At 38.1% G+C, this 21113-nt stretch overlaps 1 protein-coding gene and 1 long non-coding RNA gene across 5 annotated transcripts in view; one reads left to right on the top strand and one right to left on the bottom strand.

The window, feature by feature from the left end:
* LOC122070794 (poly(ADP-ribose) glycohydrolase 1-like) overlaps nucleotides 1-6968 on the bottom strand; it is a 16216-nt gene extending 9248 nt beyond the window's left edge. For all 4 annotated transcript variants that reach the window (XM_042635017.1, XM_042635016.1, XM_042635015.1 and 1 more), the window contains exons 1-2: nucleotides 6824-6968; nucleotides 1462-1605 (exon numbers count right to left, since the gene is read on the bottom strand). In XM_042635017.1, the coding sequence (XP_042490951.1) occupies nucleotides 1462-1605; nucleotides 6824-6927 (248 nt within the window). In that variant the 5' untranslated portion in view covers nucleotides 6928-6968. The remainder of the gene's footprint in view (nucleotides 1-1461; nucleotides 1606-6823) is intronic.
* A 1225-nt stretch (nucleotides 6969-8193) lies between these two features.
* On the top strand, nucleotides 8194-20535 carry LOC122070788. Its single transcript, XR_006137974.1, has 3 exons — nucleotides 8194-9317; nucleotides 11444-11516; nucleotides 20228-20535. It is a non-coding gene; the product is annotated as an uncharacterized LOC122070788 (long non-coding RNA).
* Nucleotides 20536-21113: the final 578 nt, after the last annotated feature.

Genomic DNA, 21113 nt, shown 5'->3' on the forward strand with positions numbered 1-21113 from the left:
GGGGGGTGAAGAGAAAGAGAGACATCAAGTGTGGGGAAGGGTGTCAATCTAAAGGTTCCAGGAGGCAATGATATGCATGTTCCTAAGGGAGTTGGGGACAGGCCGAGGCTGGAAGGATTGAAATTTTGGAGGTAACATCAAAGAAGATGGAAGTCCAAATCTTGTCCGGAGAGCGGGAATTGGATGACCATCTATGAATGTTAAACTCGATCTAGAGATGATTTATAGTTGTAGAAAAAGCAAGCTTGCCAATGGTGTCACAAATGGTGGTGCCCGCAAAGGTCATGTCAATCCAGATTGATTCCCTATCAAGAGGGAGAATTGGTCTATCAAAGGGGGGCCAGCACGTAGAGATGACCTTTTTCCACACAAAGGAAGAGAGGGGGCAGGAGAAGAAAAGGTGAGAAGAGTCCTCTAGTCCATGGGGACAGAGGCAGCAGGAGGGGTTGACAAGGATGTGGCGGTAGATGAGGAAGGATTGGGTTGGAAGACAGATGGAGAGACATCTCCAAATAGTGGAGCTATGGCAAGAAATGTGGCCTTTGAACCAGACAAGATTTCGCTAAGGGACAATAGGGCCAGAGGATCTGACAAAGGACCAAGCTGAAACAGAGGAGAAAATCCCATTGAAAGAGGGGAGCCAGGTGCATTTGTCTTCCCTTCCACGGTGCTCAAGGGGGAGAGGGGGGAGGGAAGACCAGAGGTCGGCAAGGGGAGGAGGAGAGGGAGGGGGGACCAGCCCATGGGAGAAAGAATAAAAGAAACAGGGGCAGATTTGGGAAGACCAAAGGAATAAATAGTCCTAGGAGTGACCAGAGAGGAAAGAATGCCAAAAGGGTGCCAGGGATCCAGCCAAAGTGAAGTCGATTGACCATTGCCAATAGAGAAGGAGATGGCATTAAGGGCCAAAAGTCTTAAGACTTAAGATTTTCCTCCAGATCCAGGAGCCATCAGAAGGGGTGGGAGCAGTCCAAAGGGAATTGTTGTTAAGCAGGGAGGAATGGATCCAATCGACCCAGATGCTCCTCTGCCTAGACACAATCTTCTAGATGAGCTTAATAATCCCCACATGATTCCCATGCCTCCTTCAACTTTTGGAAAGCAGACCTTATCCCAGCAAAGGGGATGGAGGAACTTGGCTAAGTCAAAGCCCTTCCAGAGGAAGGAGAAGAAGAGTCCATCAATGGACTCGATGATGGAAGAAGGGAGGGCATAAATGCATGACCAATAAAGGTACATGGACTTAAGGACGGATCTAATGAGGGTGTGGCGACCAACATAGGACAGGAGCTTACCTTTCCAGAGCTGAAACCTCTTCCTCATAAGGTCAAGCAAGGGGGAGCAATGATGAGGAGAGCAGTAAGTAGGTAAAACAATGGAGTCTTTTATCCATCTCTTTTATTTGATTATATAGAATGGCAGTTCCATATATTATCTCCATGGACAAAATATTTAACGTACCGGAGAAGGCATTCAGGTTTATACTGTCTCATTCCTGGGCTGCACAATGCATCAATTGCAACAATCCTTGTTTTCCGCCTGCCAATGGAGTCGACTGGTTTTTCATCCACACACTCGCCCACAAAATGGAAAGAAGAGGCGTACCTGTATCACATCAAATATGATTGTACAGAAAGCAATTACAAGCATGAAATTGTCCATTTCATCAAAGTTGGAAAGAATTACAATAGAGCAAGTTAGCAACTGTGCAGCAATCTCATGTTCTTTTAGCATACTAATCCTTTAATACTGTAGCTGGAAAAAATCAAATGAAGGAACAGCTATGTGATTATTTTCCTGGAATTAATGTTATTCGCCTGAAATTTCGCAAAATTTTTCAGAAATGAAACCAGGTAATGCTACTTGGGTCCTACCAAGTTTCGGTCGAAATTTTGCAGTTCGAACTGCAAAATTTCAACCATGTTTCAGGTTTGAGCATCATTTTGGCCTAAACGATACAAACACTCTGTATAAAATACATGGTTTCAACCGAAATTGGTCAAAACCGAACGATAAAAATATTTTAAATAAAATGCATGGTTTCTATCAAAATTCGTCGAAATTGCAACCCATTTCGCTAAACAGTTTTCGACTCCAAATAGGGAAACATCTTAGAAAACCTTAGTTTTTGCTATTTTTTGCCAAATCACTCCCATATCATTGTATAATAAAGTGTTGGGCAGTACTAGAACACAACTACAGCGACAATTTGCTGCATTTGTGGAAGAGAAGGGGGAAGAAGAAATCGATCACAGCAACCTCTCTCAGGTTCGGGTCTCTCACCCACTGTGTCTCCCAGTTAATTGAGGCCTAAGCAACTCAGAAAATCCATTAATCAAATCTTATCTGTCGATGGCCTTACAATGTATTTATAACATACTGAAATAACATCCTAAACTGATTAGGAAAACTTAACTGAAATATCCTAGAACTTGTGGTCCAAGCTACTAACTACTAATAGAATCCTACTCAAGGATTAAAGTATCGGTATCGGCCATCGTATCAGTCGACCAAAATTAAGATACGTATCAGAGGGTATCGTATCATATCGGAGATAGGCTAAGATACGCTAAAGATACGCACATAAATGGATATGAAACACCATTTTAAACACTGTTGCATAAAAAATTTGTTAAAAAAAACTATTGAAAACATGTATTATACATAAACACTACATTGAGGGTATCGCACTAAGAATTCAAGGTTTATAGTTGTCCCATAAATGTAAAATCCTTGTTCCCAACCTTGATTTCCACTTTAGTTAGAGAGAAATATGGCTGATAACAACTTTGGAACAAAAACCCCTCAAAAAATCGTGTTTTCTGAAAAAATACCCATCTTGGGCATTATATCACCATAGCGCACTGTATCGGTACATACCGATATGTACCGATACATACCAAAACATATACGTACTGATCGATACATATCGATACTAACTGATATGTACTAATGCTCATCAATACATACCGATCGATACATACAAATACTCACCGATACGTACCGATACATACCGAAACGTATATTTCACCTCGATTTATATTTTTCACAGAGTATCAGTACGTATCGATAGTATATTGGTGCATATTAGTATGTATCGTAGGATATATATCGACACAAAAGGATTTTAAAAATTCCATGTATCGTATTGGTTAGCTAAATTTAAGATACATATCAAAGGGTATCGTATCAATATCGGAGATACTTTAAACCATGATCCTACTTAAAGAGGAATTGATGGAGGGCCATAGGAGTAGGGAGAATTCTCTGAGATGGGACTCAGAGTTGCAGGGGAAAGGGAGAAATCGCACTAAGAAAAGGGGGGTGGGAAAGGAGAACCGCTCACACACGCCCGCAGCCTTCACAAATACTCAGTTCATATTTTCTTCAATCTGACTTCTCTATTGATTACAACCAATTTAAAAGAAAAATAACAGTCATAAAATAGAAAGTCAGCTAAAATAAACTACCCTAAACAAGGAAACAAATTGCAAATCGACTCTCTAAATCCTAAGTGTACCTAACTTGCTAAAATAAAGTGAATAAAATAAAATCAAAGACAATCTTCCTGAATAAAGTAAATTTCTAAAATCCTACTAGACCAAGGGCTCAATATGGGTCCGGCTCATCTCTGGTTGGATACCCAGATGGGTATGGGTCGCTCCACTGGTGTGTATCTGCATCTATCCCCCGACGTTGAGAAAAACTTGTCCACAAGTTTTGTAGAACGAAAGAATCAACATAAATCGGTTAGCATCCATCCTTGCCTATATGAAGTCACCATCGAAACCAAGATTGAATGACATGAAATCCACGACGCAAAGTTCATTCATGAAGTAGTGACTCGGGAAAATAAAATCAATCAGTTCACTGATGAGATCAATCGATTTAAATTTTTCCACAAGCTGATCTTCAACTTCAAACAGTGCCATCTCATCTTTTACCACTGGTGATTCATCTTCTAGTTTGTCTACCTGTTGTTTAACACGGTTGAGATCACATAGTTGAAGGTAGTGTGTACTTGGGTTTTGATGTCCGTGCAATGTCGTAGAATCTCATCGAGTTTCACTTGCATCAATTGCATCTGTTGACGGATGTCCAATAAAAGATTGAGATCCATCGGTCAGCTTTTTTTTTTTTTTCCCAGGGGATGGCAGAATTGTAAATATCGGAAGTTTATTGTAGGCCACAAAGATATCACGTGAGGCAGGGATATAGTTGGAAATATGGGAAAAATAAGAGCTAAAAAAGGATAAAAGATAATGAAACGGTGGTGTGGGGAATAACCAGAGTTAAAGAGGGGTAGTTCTAGAAAAGGGGAATTAGAAATAAAATAAAATAAAAAAAATCAATGGGTATTTGAAATACCTTAACCGACAAGGTCTCTCCAATGGGAGAAATCGGGAATCAGGTATGCCGCCGATCCTCTCTCTCTTCTCGTCTTCTCTTCTTCTACTTCTTCTTCTTCTTCTACTTCTTCTTCTTCTTCTTTCTTCTCTGCTCTTCTTCTGAAATTCTGTTTCTGTTTCTGTTTCTCTATTCTTCTTCTTCTTCTTCTTCTTCAGCTGTGTCTTCTCTTTTTTTTTCTTTTTCTTTTTGGCTGTTGGAACCCTAGAGAAGGTTGTGACTGAGAAGAAGTCGGTGGAGAGTATGGTTCTTGTCCTCTGTCTACTCTCTGTTACGCTGTTTTTTTTTTTTTTTTCCTTCGCTGCTGGCAGAGCCTGGAAAGGAGAATAGGGGATGATTAAAGTGGTTAGGGAAGGGGAGGATGGTGGGGTTTTGCTGGGGGAAACGATGGGATATATATATATATATACCATCTCTTCTCCCCTTCCCATTCTCAGTTTAGGATTCTGCCAAGACTGAGAACAGCAAAATATATATATATATATATAGGGATGAGGGAGATGGAATAAGGATCTTTCGGCGATGGAGGGCCATAGGGGTAAGGAGAATTCCCTAAGATGGGACTCAGAGTTGTAGGGGATAGGAAGAAATCGCACTAAGAAAAGGGTGGGGGGGAAGGAGAACCGCTCACACACGCCCGCAGGCTTCACAAATACTCAATTCATATTTTCTTGAATTTGACTTCTATATTGATTACAACAAATTTAAAAGAAAAATAACAGTCATAAAATAGAAACTCAGCTAAAATAAGAAACTACCCTAAACAAGGAAACAAATTGCAAATCGACTCTCTAAATCCTGCATGTATCTAATTTGCTAAAATAAAGTGAATAAAATAAAATCAAAGACAATCTTCTTGAATAAAGTAAATTTCTAAAATCCTACAAGACCAAGGGCTCAATATGGGTCCAGCCTCATCTCTGGTTGGATACCCAGATGGGTATGGGTCGCTCCACGGGTGTGTATCTGCATCAGGAATTATAATAAAACGAACTAAAACTCTAATAAGCTCCCACAGCTGGACACTCGGCCAAAGCTGGCTGACTCGATAACTCCATGAACCATGTCCACCTTGAGCCTAGGTTCTTGCTGGTTCAAGAGGCCCAATCTACATCACTAGTACTGAATCTTGTATAGAATAGGTTCTATCAGAGCAAGTACAAAGCAAAGTACAACGTATAATACCAACCTATGGTTTGAAGCCAAACTACCACTATGGGTCTGTTTGTTTTTACAATTGAAGGTTTCCCCTATGTTTAGAGAGCTTAAAATAGATTTCCTAGAGGTTTCGAGACCTAATTTGGCCATTCGGGCCTTGAAACCAGCAATTAAAACCTGCTGCCAAAACTTGGTAAGGCCAGGTTTTGACCGAAACTTGACCTGGCTAGTGAAACTTCAAACCTTGCGGCCTAGCCTGTAAAAGTTGTATCAGAAATCTAAATTTCCAGTTTTATTTAGAGCATTAAGACGTAGATAAGTAGGGATTGCTTTAAAAGTCAAGATAAGGAGTTCTACTGTTAGAGCTTATGTAATAAGGGGTACTAGGTTATTATATTGTTAGTCACCTTGTATTGTGCTATTATGTTTTTCACTTTTTACCTCCTCAGGGAGGTGTATGTAATTTCTAATATCTTAAGTTAGTAAATCAATATAGGGGAGGGACATCACTTCTCACCCCATACAATTGCTCTCATCTCTCTCTTTTCCTCTTACCTCATCTCTTCTCTTTATTTTCTCTTACCTTGATCCTTGCTTACTTTCAACTTCTCTTACATAAGACTGAATTCGTAGATGCCTGTAGTATTTCTGTCGATGCAAATTAAAGGTGTGATGCTTTTGGTCATTAGCAAGGCTTCCAAAACTAAGATTTCTTCTCTAAGAGTGTATGAATGAACCTCTTCTCCTATTTTCAAGTCATGCTCCTTTTATTCTTCTATTTCCTGTTAGCATTGTTTTCTTGGATCCTGAACTTCAAATTTCCATTAAAGTCATTCGAACTTAAATAAAAACCTACTCTGAAATTTTTAGACAATAACCACATTATACATCTACTGCCAATCCCTTCTCTCTCACACAACTCCAACTGCAATCTTTCAAAACCTGCGAAATTAGCTGAGAAACTGAGGAAACCCAACCCCATAAAATTTATATAGAAGCATTACTTTGAAACAACTTTTGAAATTTTGATCTTTATTTAGTTCTTTCTTCCTTTTCCAGTGTTGCACCACATGCAATGCACATCTACGTAACTGCCAGAAACAGAATAAGTACACGATGGTATTGTTCAATTCAATGCTTGCATAATAACAAACACAAGAGAGATCAATGCTTGCATAATAACCAACACAAGGGAGTTACTAAAGGTACTTCACAAATTAAACATAATGTCCAAAACTTGAGTACAAAGTGAACTCACCCAGTATAATTTGAAAACCTTTCCGCACCAAAAATTTCTATAGCCTCATTGTCATCCATGCAAGGCAAGAAAAGCATGCCAGCAATTAATTCAGGATTGATCATGAAACGGATCTCTTCCTACACAAGATCATAGCGATAACAGCATTAAAGTAAGATAAAAGTTCCACAAGTTGAGACAATTTCAGAGAGACAATGTCCTACAATGACTTGTCAAGGCAAGGGCCGTCGAGAAAAGGAAGAAAAATGACACAGGAATTAGAGAATAAGATAAAGACTCATTCGGAATTCAACAAAGAGGAGACAAGATGTAGGAAGGACAGTTGTTATGCTTTAGACATTTTCATTGAACACCAATAAATTCATCAGCAAGGAGTGATGGTAGAAACTAAATGTGGTAAAAAGACAAGAGGAAAGCCTAAGATGACCTGAGTGGAAGTGGTTATAATGGAGCCAGTGCTTACTTGAATAGTATTGAGTTGTAAATTGGAAGAATTCTAAGAAATCTATGTATCTATATGAGCTCAATGCATAGTTGTCAAGGCGACGGCGACGACTAGGCGTCCAGGCGGTTTGCCTGGGGCCTAGGCGACAGCCGCCTTGTTGCACTGCATGTTGCCTTCTGTTTCGGCACTTATTTATGCCAAATATCATTCAAGTAAATGTTTTTAATATTTGTTATTTCATTTACTTAAGATATTATTCATAAATAAGCAAATACCCCCTATTTGAATCCAATAAAAATAGTTTAAAAATCAAATTCCAAAAGGATAAAAAGTCAACCCCCCAGTCCAAGAACAAAAACTGGATTTTGGTTATAGGGACGATTTTCAACTTTTAAATGCTAGGGTTTTTCTCAATTATGAAAATTTTATAAATTCTATCATGTTAAAACATTGCTAAAAACCAAAAGTTCGGTAAAAAAATATTTTGTTTTGATATTCATAAAATTATATTCATTCAGACAATTTTAACAGTATTCGCGCACTTAAAAATAAGTTTGACTGAAGCATAACTTTGTCATTGCAACTCAGATTTAAGTAATCTTAGACTTGTTAGAAAGCTGGTTTTATATTATAACTAATACAAAAAGTCTCATGTAAAAATAAAATCATTTGACCAGTCAAACTTATTATAAAATAAGAGCATTTCTCTAAATATTGATTTTTTATAACTTAATATGACTTAATGTTAATTTTTTATGATTTGATGTGGCTAAATGTTGATTTTTAATGACTTGATGTGGCTTAATTTTGATTTTTTATGATACAAGGTATATATAACTTACTAAATAATGTTAGAAAATAGGAAAAATAAAAAATAACACTTGTTCGCCTTAAGGCGGGCGCCTTCTCGCCTAAGCGCTTAGACAACCCTCCACCGCCTTGGTTCGCCTTGGCGCCGTGACAACTATGGTCCTCTCCTCTTTAATAATTGCAATTCCCTACATCAGACTCAAGCTAGGATGTGGGTCTGAAAGGTGAAACTCGTTTCAGTTGTCTAGACCAGAATCTCTGGCTGTGAGCTGAAGTAAACCAAAACAAAGTCGATTAGACATGACAGAAGGATGAAATTACCAATCATGGTAAATAGTTTCACGAAATGTGTCAGTTTTGTAGGCTATCGAAATGAAATGGCTTCTGATACTCAAAATTGTCAATACTTCGACCAAAATTTCGGCAAACACTGAAATTTTGGTCTTATGTACAGTTTCGCCATGTGGTGATCTGCATAAACAACATTTTGTTTAGTTGTCTTTGACCACGATAGAGGGAGTGTCCCTATTGTGGTGTGTATTAAGTTGTGGAGTTTGTTTTTATGGTTTAGGGAAAAGGATGAGCATGCTAGCGAGTTACCTAGGAATAAGATATGCTAGCGCTTGTTGACCGTTAGATGGAACATTAGCAATCTCATCCATTAATACTTATTATCTAACATAACCTGCCCACCATTGGCACTCTACAATCTCTTTTCTTCTTCTCCGCATCTGTCTCCATCTATGTCTCCGTCTCCGGCTCCTACTCCCTCCCTTTGTCATCCTCTTCACAGAATCACTGCAACCCACCTCTGCGTCTCCTTCTCCCTCTCCTACTCCCACCCCTTATCCATCATTCACCCCAACCCTCTTCCCTCCACTGCGAACAGGTTATATAGTATAGCAAAAAATTGATCAAAAGTCGGAACCACACGGTTAAAGAAAGGAACAAAAGAGAAAAACCATTTCTGAACCCACTTTCATTGATACTTAACGCACAGCCACACGACTGGAGAAACAAATTTTACATGGTTTCATAAGATATATCAGCTATTGTAGTGTACTCCTAATATTACTCCAAGTGATTGTTATTCATGCCTGAGAAATTCTATTAATCAAATGGCCATTGTGTTCAAAGAGAGTTCAGGTTTGGGTGCTTATTTTCTCAATTCTTTTGCAAGGTATGGTGATCATGCTTTCTATAAACTGAATTCCGCTGCGTCAGCGCTTCCCTCAATCAGTGAGTGTAGTAACTTGAGCATTTGTGTAATCAAAAATTTGAAATTCCGAATTAAATCAACCTCTTTCTCCAATTATTGTACTTTGTTGCTTTGGATTAGAGAAAAAGACAATGGATTTTGCTTAGGTTTCAACGAGCGGTTGGAGCAGGGTCCATAGACATTCCGGCAACACAAGGAATAATATTCCACTAGAATCTTCATCTTCGAATTAAATATAGGAGATTCCCGATGATATTATCAGCGAACAGGTTGGGAATGCAAGAAAATGATATGCTATCTTTGTAACATGACATAACTCAAACCAGAGTTGGTTCTGGTCGCTGTGGTCACATGATCGCGTTTGCATTGTCGCAAGGGTTGCATTCACAGGCTCACATGAAGGGGCTAGAGGAGAGAGAGAGAGAGAAGCCATTGAAAAGCAAAATAAGAGGTCTAATACTCAAGCAGCAGAGGCACAACATAGTTGCAGGGGCGGGGAGAGAAAAAGAGGGGAGAGAGAAAAGGTATAGCAGTGATGGAGTGAGAGTTTGGATTTTTTACCTCCATCCAACGGTTATATTTAAGATGAACAAATCCTACAGCTAATATCCCGCTAGCACATAAAACTCCAACGTAACCTATCCCTCTCCCTTATGTTTAAGTTGCTTTAGTTATTTCTTTCCTTGTAATTAGACTTATACTCTTAGTAGGAAACCTACTAAGAGTAAGTTATCTTAGTTTGGGGTATTGAAAATGAGAGGAGACTACTGAATCTTATTGCGGCTTGTTGAGTTCTCTTCTTAAGTCTCTCTCTCTCTCTCTCTCTCTCTCTCTCAAGCTCTCTCCCAAGCTCTGTGAAGACTGGTTATTGGTTTTTCTTTTTGCTATAATTTATAATTTGATGTCTATTTATTCATGATGCATTTTTATGTATTTTTTTGTTCTTGAATCATATGTACTCTAATACTAAAGATTGAATGGAATAGGACAAATTAGAGAATGTATACAATGTACACTACCAATCTAGGGCCCGGAGTCAAACTACCGTTTTATATGTGATTTTTTTAAATTTAAGGGTTCTCTCCTAATTTGGGTGTGACATTTAAGTTAGGCACTATAATTATCCTCTTTGAAGTGTTTGCTGATGGCTGGTCCCATGCAAGGGGATAACGGCCAATTTTACCTCTTAGGATCATTTTTTTTTGGATGAATAAATAATTCATTACCAAGGGGAGAAAAGGGGGGGGGGCGAGGGAAGGCTTAAGCCGATTAGGAAAATCCAACCCAAGGGGAACTGAATCAAAACACAAACCTCTTAGGATCATTGGTCCAATGCATATCATACTTCTCTAGTTAATATCTACATTAACATGCTTTATGCTCCTTTATTTACGTGTGCACTTTTTATTGTTCTGTTTGGAACTTTGATTAGACATGAAGTAAAATAATATTTTATTGATAAAGTAGAATGGGATAACAGGTATGAAATGAGTGAATAAAAATAGCCAAAAGTGAGGTAAATTTACAAATTCTATAGCAAAATTAATCTTTCTTGCATTTTCATGTAATGGTATTTGTCGTGCGACACATGAGTTCTTTTTTCCCCTTTTTGGGTAATATTTTTGCTGAAATACCATCTGGAATTTTTTAGTTCACCCAGACTCTATTGAAAGTTTCTAGTGTAGCCTAGTTTCTAGCGAAAGGTTTTATCTTCACTTAGACTTTTTGTGTTAGCTTAGAGATAAAGTGAAGTAAAGACATAAGAAGTCATGGGATGTCCAGTTCGAGGAGAAGTGTATCTATGGGGCAAAAATCTTCAGAGTGGAAATAAAATTCCTTCTAAAACTAGAAGAAAAAGATGATAGTTACAATTAAAATTAGTGGGAGACATGTAGTCAAGAAATTCAGGGTTTCTTTCTTTCCTTTATTTTTTGAGGGGAGGGGTGGAGGGGGACTAAATAGTTTTTAAACCTTGCACTGCGGTAATTTGTTAATAACTTTTAGGTACTATCTTACTGCATGAGCAATCTACCATAATTTTCACTATCATTCAGTTGGGCTGTTTTTTTTTTTCAGTGTTTTGGGTTGATGAATTTTCCAATTGCAAGAATTCTTAAATTTTGTTCGATTAATATTTTTCCTGCAGATTTTTATACTGCCTGGGATGTAATTGCAAAGCATGTACTGGACTACACTGTAGATCCAGTTCTTGCACTTAGGTAAGAATATCTTTATCATCGTTTCTCGGCACATATTGAAATTAATTTTTCTCCCTTTGGTTTCAGTTATTTTTAAACTTGAAACCTAGCATTAGCATGTACATATGTTCTCAAGGGTTGTTATCGAAGGTGTTTTATGTTGAAACCTAGCATTAACACGTATATCCTACTTATGTATATGCTACTTTTATGTTGTGTTCATCAGTACTATTTGTGGGATGATCAGTAGCAAGTTTTAAATGTTTATTTAAATGGGTAAAAGTACATTGTACATGTAGTGTTACAAAAACAGCTACAACAACAAACTGCCCTCTAAGCAAGGAATGAGTTCAATGATCCAATAAATATCCCAAAACAGTTAGACCCACCCTGCAATTAAACTGAACTTCCATCACAGAATATCATCTTCAAAGCATAATATTGACCAAACAACTCCTTGCTTTGCCAAATCATCAATCAAGCCATTGATGTTTGTTGATTTCAATTATAATTCACATTCTTGGACATGCACTATCATCAAATGATAAATCAAAAGTAGGTCACTCGAAAACATACCTAATATAAACCACTTGTAACTTTAGCAGGTTGATAATCTTATTACGTGTAGGCTATAGTAGTATTTATATTTTTTTACTTCACAATTTTGCTTAAAGGTAGTTGTCATATGGATTCCCTACATGTCCTTGTAAATCTTGTAGTTCTTTCTACATTTAGGCACATTTCTTTATTGATAGTGGTCTATTTCTACAAATGCCTTCATTTGGTGCAATGCTTATTTACTATTATTATTATTTTTAACATTGGGTGCCGTCACATTTCATTGGAATAAGATCTGTTCATTCATGCACTCGGAAATCTCATCTATGGCACCATTGCCGACCTTTGTTCCTATTCATCCTAACTCTTCTACCCCAAAAGCATATGTAGACATGTATGATGATCCTTTCCTTTTGGATGATGAGGAAGAGGAGCGAGCGACTCTCAGAATTATGGGATACTACCCTCGTTGGGTTTGTTCTTGAAGGAAAACGATATCGAAAGCAAGCAATGACTGTAGGACTTGTAACAACATGGAATCTCAATTTTGGAGTAGAAGTTTCTCCCATGGACCAGAATAGGTTCTTATTCCAATTCTAACACTGGAATGATATGGAGAACGTTCTTGCAGAAGGACCATGGTCAGTTGCAGGTAACTTGATTGTCCTTGAACGATGGAATCAGGAGCAGAAATGGGATTTTTGTAATGTTGCATTCTGGATTTAAATGATTCCCCCAACCTGGATTTTTCGGAGCTACATCTCGGAAGGTAGTTTGCTATGCGAATAAGCACACCACAGTGGATTATGCTCATCAGAGGAACTCAAGCTTGGCAGAGGCAACATTATCTTAGGGCGAGAGTGATTATTGATGCTCGGAACCCCCTTTGCCCCACCATTCCAATCCAGAGCCATAATGGCAGTAAAAAATTTATCCAAGTGAAATACGAACGATTGCCCCTTTTCTGTTTTGTTTTTGGTCTTTTAGGACATGATGAGTCTCGATGCTCCACGGTTTTCTCAGCCTCTTCTGACCACTGTGCTAATAGCACCCCCACTCCCAGACGTTGCTTTGGGAACCAAATCAGAGGATACCCTCCGGACAATAGGCTTTTTGAAACTGCCCTAGTCCTCTCTAATATGAGTTATACCACTCCAAATGAGGGTACTGGACATCAAAATCCTACTCCGGTGTCCCCCGTTATTAGAGTTGAAGGAGAAGGCCTCCCCCAACTGCCCCAACAGTCACCTCCCATTCGCACGCGCAATACTATGGTACCCACCAACCACCTGTCTCCTATTGCTTCACCCCCTTATCAGACCACAGCCTTTGCTACCTGCTCACCTCAACCTAGAGAACCTCTATACCCACCCTCCGTATACTTGCCTTTCCAATTCTCTTCAATAATCACCCTCGTGCCTCGCGTATCAACCTCAACCTATTACCCCTTCCCTCACTATTGACCCTGACCAGCATGGCAACCTTTTCCATTTGGGAAATTTGATACCTTCCCTGCCAGTTCATATTCTGTAAAATCCTGATATTGCCCAGTCCCTTCTCTCCCTTTTACCGACCCTTACTAACATATCTCTTAATGGGCCAACCAACCAGCCCATGGAAATAGGCCTCACCCGTAACATCTTCCCCAAATTACTTCGATACCCTTCCACACATTGAGCCCACACCCATTATTGAATCTCCTATTATCCTAAAACCAAATCCCAATTCCTAAGCCCATCAACCTCAGCCTTTACTTTTGTCTCACAGCATACCTCAGCCTAGTATAGTACCCTCTCCAGCATTCTCATTTCTCAGCCTTGGGTCACACCCACTCCCCTACCTACTTCATCTCCCGTCAGCTTTGATCCCTCACCAAATACTCGGAGACCTTGTCGAGTCCCCTCTTCTTCTTTACAATCATTTGAGGCAGTTAAACAAAAGAGAGCTCGAGAATTAGACCCTACCCTACCCCTTCCAACCAAGTGGATGAATCCTCCTCTTCTACTCAGCATTAAAATGCTAACACCCCATGGAGGCTGGGGAGCAACCCTATGGGGAGTCATGAAGACCCTTAGTTGGAATTGTCAAGGGTTGCAAGGAACCTTGACAATTCGATCATTGTTGAACCTCTTAAAGAAGGAAAGACCTGATATAATATTTATTATGGAAACTAAGTGTGCTCTTAAAAAGCTCTAGTTAATTCGAAGGAAGCCTGGTATGGATTCTGTTTTTGGAATTGAATCTAGGGGTATGTCTGGAGGTTTGGGGCTGTTTTGGAGAAATCATATTCAGTTGAAAATTATGTTGATGCCAATATTATTGATGCGGAGGTTCAAACTATGGACAACTCTATATTTCTTCTTACTTGCATTTATGGTGCTCCCAACAAATCCAACAAAAGCATGGTTTGGGATAAACTTCGAAGTATTGGTGCCTCTTGTACTAGGGAATGGATGTGTCTTGGTGACTTCAACTCTATACTTTCATGGCATAAAAAGCAAATGGTAATAAATCTGGGAAGTGGGACATCCAACTTTTTCAAGAGGTTATTGATGATTGTTCTCTTATCGATCTAGGAAGCAAGGCCATGTTTTCACCTGGAATAACAAGCGTAGTGGAGGTGCCAATTAAAATAACCTAGAGGGGGGGTGAATAAGTTATGCTAGTGGAAATTTAATCTTTTCGAAATAATATCACCAAGTGTGATTGAAAATTAAAATATTACGGAATAAGTAAAATAAACATAATCACACAACACCAAGATTTATAGTGGTTTGACTCAATCCGAGTCTAGTCCACTCCCTATAAGATTCTCTTATAAGGTATTCCACTAGCTCTTCCCTTTCAGTACAGTAGGTAGGGAGGAAAACTTTTACAGTTTTTTAAGGATAAAAGTATCCGTGCAATCCCCTTTACAGGTAGAGAGACACCTTACAATCTTCTTTAAGGTAGAGAAGCACCTTACAATCTCCTTTAAGGTAGAGATACACCTTATACTCTTTTAAGGATAAGAGAATCCTTTACAAAAGCCTAAGTACAGTCTAGACTTAATGTGAAAATAGAGAAATAAGAGAAGTGGAATAATAAAGGATTTCCTCCTGTGTGGTGCTAATGTAATATGCAATGATGATAGAATGCACCTTTAAAGTCTTCTTAATGCTAAAAATACAAATGCCAAGATGTAGATGAAGACTTGTAGATGGCCTTGAGTTCTTCTTAAATGAAAATTGAAGAACTTGAACGCAAGAGATGGTATAGACCAATTCTCACTTCTAATACTTAAATAATGCTCCTCCAAAGTTGAGATTAATTGTTAATTAATGAGTAGCGTTAGAGGTATTTATAGGTGAGCTTAGGAGAGCATTTTAGGCAGCAAATCAGGCTCTAATGATCATATTCTAGGTCCACTAGTCGACTGCCATTGATAGCCGGTCAATTAGAAAGAGTTGTTAGAGTAAAATATAGCCTTGGGGGCACTCTCAGGTAGTCACTGGTGGACCGAGATTTCCAGCCGGTCGACCACCAACATGACAACCTCTATTCTGATAGAATGTTGTCATACTAACTAGTCGTTAGTATTTTGACCATAACTTTTTTGTCCGACGTCGGATTGAACCAAAACCAATTGTGTTGGAATCATGACTTGATTTCCTACAACTTTTATGAAGGGTACATCTCCTAATACCAACTCTGTGGTTACCCGGAATGCCCTTGAGTCAGATTATTATGGTTTTCAAAGAATATTACTAGAACACATTTTTCCTAGTATCTTCCATACCACCTAAGGACTTTCATACTTGCTCAAGGTATGTCCTAAGGTCATTCTAGTATGATGTTATGCAATGCATGAGGTGCGTGCTCGTATATATTTTGGAACTTCCACTTCTTGGCACTTCTTCTATCAATTCATTTGAAAGTCCTTGTCTTGAGAGATGAGCTTCGTGTCTTGATTTCTTCAAGCTTGATACCATCTAATACCTCTTTCAAGTATTGATACAAACTTATTGATACTCTTCATTTGATGAATATTCTTCATTTGATGACTTCAATCTTCATTTCTTCCTTTCATTCATCAAATTCGATATTTGATATGAAGTCTCTACAAAATAATACTTGAAGGAAAATTTTGAAATATTTCATATGTTTGTTATCATCAAAACCAACTATAGGAGTGTGGGCATATCCCTAACACCAATATTCGTGTTCACCTTGATAGAGCATTTGCTAATTAAGCTTGAAATTGCCACTTTGTTGATACAGCTGTTTTTGTGTGCTCTACCATTGGATTTGACCATATGCCGCTGCTAGTTGATACAAATGGAGGCTCTGTTCCTGGTCCTATGCCTTTTCTCTTTGAACTTATGTGCCTAAGGCATATGGAGTCCAAGAATGTTGCCAAAGAGGCATGGTCCAAAAAAGGTAGCAGGTCAATTTTTAATTCCTTGCATATTAAACAATAGAACTATAGACCTGTTTTAAAAAAATGGAATGGTGAAGTCTTTGGGCACTTACAAAGAAACATTGCTCACCTCAAGGAAGAGCTTAATCATCTTTTGGGTCTCCATCCATCTGCTTTCTCCCAAGCCTGGGTAAACGAAATTTCCTCTCAACTTGCAGATGTGTTATTTTGAAAGAAGCGGACATTTGGAAACAAAAGTCAGTGATCCTCTGGCTGAATAGTGGTGACCTGAATACCTCTTTCTTCCATGCTTCAACTGTCCAACATAGGAAATTTTAAAAAACTACATCTCAATCTAAAATCAAACATAATATTATCTCTCATTTTCAGCAAACTTACTCTTCGGAAGGCCTTGATATGGACTCCTTGCAACACACTCTTAATTGCATCACCCCTACTGTTACGGAGGATATGAACATAGTGCTATGTAGACGTCCTGAGTCTATCGACCTTGATGAGGTTAAGAAAGCTCTTTTCACAATGAAGCCAAGAAAATCCCTATGTATTGACGGTCTCCCTCGTGCATTTTTTCCAGCATTTTAGGGATCTAACATACCATAACCTTTATGGTTTTGTTTCTGAGTTATTTTGCTCTAAGACACTTCCCCCTTAATTCAACAAAACTATTATTTGCCTCATTCTGAAGAAGAATTCTCCTTAGCCTCTGCGGTGTGGCAACTAAGATTATCTAAAAAATTATGGCAAATCAGCTCTAAAATGTGTTCCCGTTGATCATTGACCCTCCCCAGTCTACTTTCATTCCTGGTAGTTCTATATCAGATAATATCTTTATAGCTCATGAGCTATATTAATACATCCAGGGTAAGAAAAAAGGAAAAAAGAGCTTTTTGGCTTTTGTTAGAAGCTCCCTTCGGTGTCTATGAGTTACGCAGACTCCTCCCTTCGGTTAGTCAAGAATCCTAGTAAATAGGAGTCCTAGTTGTACTAGGACTGATATTAGTTTCCTATAAGTAAGTAACTAATAAGGTACTCCTCACCTTCAATTGTTAGCTATTTTATAAAAGTATGTTCTTCTAAGGTTGGGTTTTCATTCATTTGGTCACCATTAAGTAACAGACCTAGTGTTACTTGAAAAGGTGTTCTTTGATAGTCCACAAGAAAGAGAATATATGAATGAGAAAAAGAGGATACAAAGAAGAAAAGCCCTAAAACCTGGCCCATTAATTGATGCCAAACCTATCACCGAACGAGGACATCTAAAGATTCCTTAGACCGGACACCCCTAAACCACAGATGGCTCCCAATGCACTGCCACTTTTGGGAAGACACTATAAACCACAGCCTGAGCACCACACCCCTAAAGTGGAATTCACCTTCATCCCCCCGAAATAAAACTCACAACTTACTCCCACACTGAAATAAATTCTTCTCATGCCTCTCTTAATCAAGGAAATGATATTTCCTTGTGTCATTGACTTGGATGTTGGCTTAGGTTCAAGGAGTGGTTTTGCGAGTTTTTGTGGTGTGGGTTTCCAGATTATCTTTTCTTGATTGAGTAGCTTTGACACTCCAACCAGCATTATGGGATTAATGGTGGCTCCCGATTGTGTTTACCATGTAGACAGAATTCGAACTGATTGGGAAATTCTCTTTCTTATTCAATTTCTCATGATAGTGATTGAGGTTCATATATCGGTTGGGGTAAGAAACCATTAAACTTAGGTTTAACAAATTTTTTCTTTCATCATGATCCTTTTATTTTCTTTTGTTCATTTGGGTTTTTGTACTTTCAAATTTGTGGGGTGATCAGTTTGAGGATATTTAATTCCTATCTAGGTGGCCTCTTTTTTTTTTTTTTTTTTTTTTTATTGATGGAGATCCTTGATCCTTTATAAACTTTCATGGTGAAGTGCCTTATGCCTAGTAAAAGCTGGCTTCTTGTAGACAAAGATGGTAGTTGGTGGATCTAATCCTTATTTATGGCCCTCTTTGCTCTAGTGGTGTAGTTTTTTAGTGAGCCTATGGGCAGATACATATACAGAGAGGGGACCTTGGAATGTGGGGCCTCCATCATCCTCTCAGGTTCTAATGTTTTATTATATCCCCCATCTACATTTGATACAATTTCTGAGCTTAAAAATGTAAAAAAAATGATTTATTTAATATTTTTATCAAGACTTGAGTTTCATACTTCAAGGCCCGATAAGTTTATCTATGAAACACTAAATATTTTGCAGGTGGAAGTTTAGTTGATTCAACTTTTGTGGACATAGTGTCCACATGATACTTGACTCATATGCCAAGTTTTAGAAGTTTAACCCCAAAACCTTACACCATGTAGTACAATCAATGGATAAATTTTTAGCAAGATTTGGATGGGTGATGATACTAAGCAATAAGGATCCCTGTGGTTATGAATAAAAGCAAATGAAGAGAAGTGAAATTAGTTTTAAAAAAGAAAGTGGAAACTTTTTTATTTGGATGGGTGATGATACTAAGGAATAAGGATCCCTGTGTTTATGAGTAAAAGCAAATGAAGAGAAGTGAAATTAGTGTAAAAAAAGAGTGGAAACTTTTTTATGTGGCTGACTTATAATCTTACAGAATGTGGTAATTAAATTTTCCGAATAGATTCCTCAGCCCTTATATTTTCCTATTTAAATTCAAGTAAGTAGGTTGAAAAGTGAAGTAAAATTTAATTACTATATTATGTAATGAGTGACCCTACATTGTTGTTTCGATTTCTTTTTCCTTCTTTTCACTTCGAGGGAAAATGTTCAAGAAATGTGGTTCAGTTTGGCTTCAAAATTTGATAGGTGGGAAATCCACATGGTCCCATATTTGTCCAACTGTTTGGGTTGCCATATTATCACTCCACTGATTTGAGAGTTTTTCACCCAAAAAAAAAAAAAAAAAGATTTGAGAGTTCAAAATTCATGGAAATTTTTTTTCCGATGGACACAGTTTCGCTTATAGATGATCCAGGTTGTACCCTATTGACCCAAAGCAATTCAATAAAGTTCATTTTCATGGGTAAGTTTTACCCTAGTATAAGATTTGCCTCATATATAATAAGTGGGCCATCTTATCGTACATGAGATTTTGGGACCTCCATTTATGTATAGAACGTTGAACCAATTGTGAAGATTGATACATAATGTGGTGATGGTTGGCATGTTGCAGTCCCTTGTATCTTGCCTCCCTCATATGCTGTTTATGGACAGCATATGCACTCTTTTGAGATGGGGCACAATGGATGCAGAAGCATATTCAGAATCCTTAAGGAGTGTGTTGCAAAATTTATGGCAAACTGGTGGTAGAAAACCTCAGTTTTGACCCATGTGGACAAAGGCTCGGGTCTGTGCTTTTGAATCCTTAACTCATTATGAGGTCTGTCTACTGTTGAACTTGTAACAAATTTTACATTCTGCATTTCTTTGATGCCTTCCTCAATTAACGCTGTAAAGTCTGGGTATGTCTTTTCTCTTTCTTTCCTCACACCCCCCCTATTAACTACTCCCATCTTGTATTAGAATTTTATTTGGTTATCTGTGTTGGGCTTTTACTCCTAGGGTGTACTATTTTTTTCAGGTAGATCATATTAAGAAATGCATTCCTGATTTCATGGTGGAATTTGAAGTCAAGATTATAACATTTGAGCACATGTTAGGAATATGTCTGCTTATTGTTTCTATCTAAGCTTAAAGAATATGACAAGGTGACAGTACTGATAAGCTCTTCTCAATTGACCCAGCAACCGACACTGACTGCTGAAGGAGAAAAGAATTGCGGGGACTGAGGTGGAAAAGTTGCTTGGTATCTTCTCCTCAAGTTATTGTCCACTCAGGTATCAGGAAGTTTTGGAATTTTTATGATCTTTAGAGATGAAAAGATGCCAGTGATTCTCAATTCTAATTAATTAGGTAGAAAAAAGGGTGTTTTCCTGCATTACCCTGGAGGTTGGTGTGTCATTTGGCACCAGATGTTGTCATTTATTACTTTATTGTATTGGTGCCTTTTTAACAGCTTTCTTTTCAGTGATATAGGCTTCCTTCATCTTCTCATTGTTGTTGCAATCTTGTATATGTTTATTATTGTCAACCTATAATGCATTATATAATATAATACGACGACGGATGGATGGGTTTAGAAGTTGATATTTGGTATGCTCGAGTAAATCCCTCCCTCTCAAAAAAAAGAAAAAAAAACAAGGGTACGCTCGCAACTTGGCTTAGGGTGGACTGGTGGAGAACTGGAGATAATTTCTCGAATCATTAATGTGGAAGTTTTACCTTATTTGTATCATCTTTCAAAATGCAAGCCACATATAATGCAAGTGAGACATGTTGTTGCATTAGGTTTGAGTCAAGTAGTCATGCAACATGGACTTGCTGATTTCTTTTTTTCCAGACTATAACTTATTAATATTAATCCTACATTCTTTTTGGGTTAATAAATAATTCATTACCAAAAGAGACGAAAATACATATAGGCCCCAAAAAGGGGGTACGGCAACAAAAAATCTCCGTTGTATCGCCTTTCCTAGTGTTTTATTGTCAAGTATAGTTATGATTTTTTTGGTCGATCTGTCTATTCAGAAAATAAATGGCAGTTCTATCTATCAATATGTATGGTCGGCG

The sequence above is a fragment of the Macadamia integrifolia genome, unplaced genomic scaffold (assembly GCF_013358625.1).
Source record: "Macadamia integrifolia cultivar HAES 741 unplaced genomic scaffold, SCU_Mint_v3 scaffold_110A, whole genome shotgun sequence".
NCBI classification, from domain to species: Eukaryota; Viridiplantae; Streptophyta; class Magnoliopsida; order Proteales; family Proteaceae; genus Macadamia; species Macadamia integrifolia.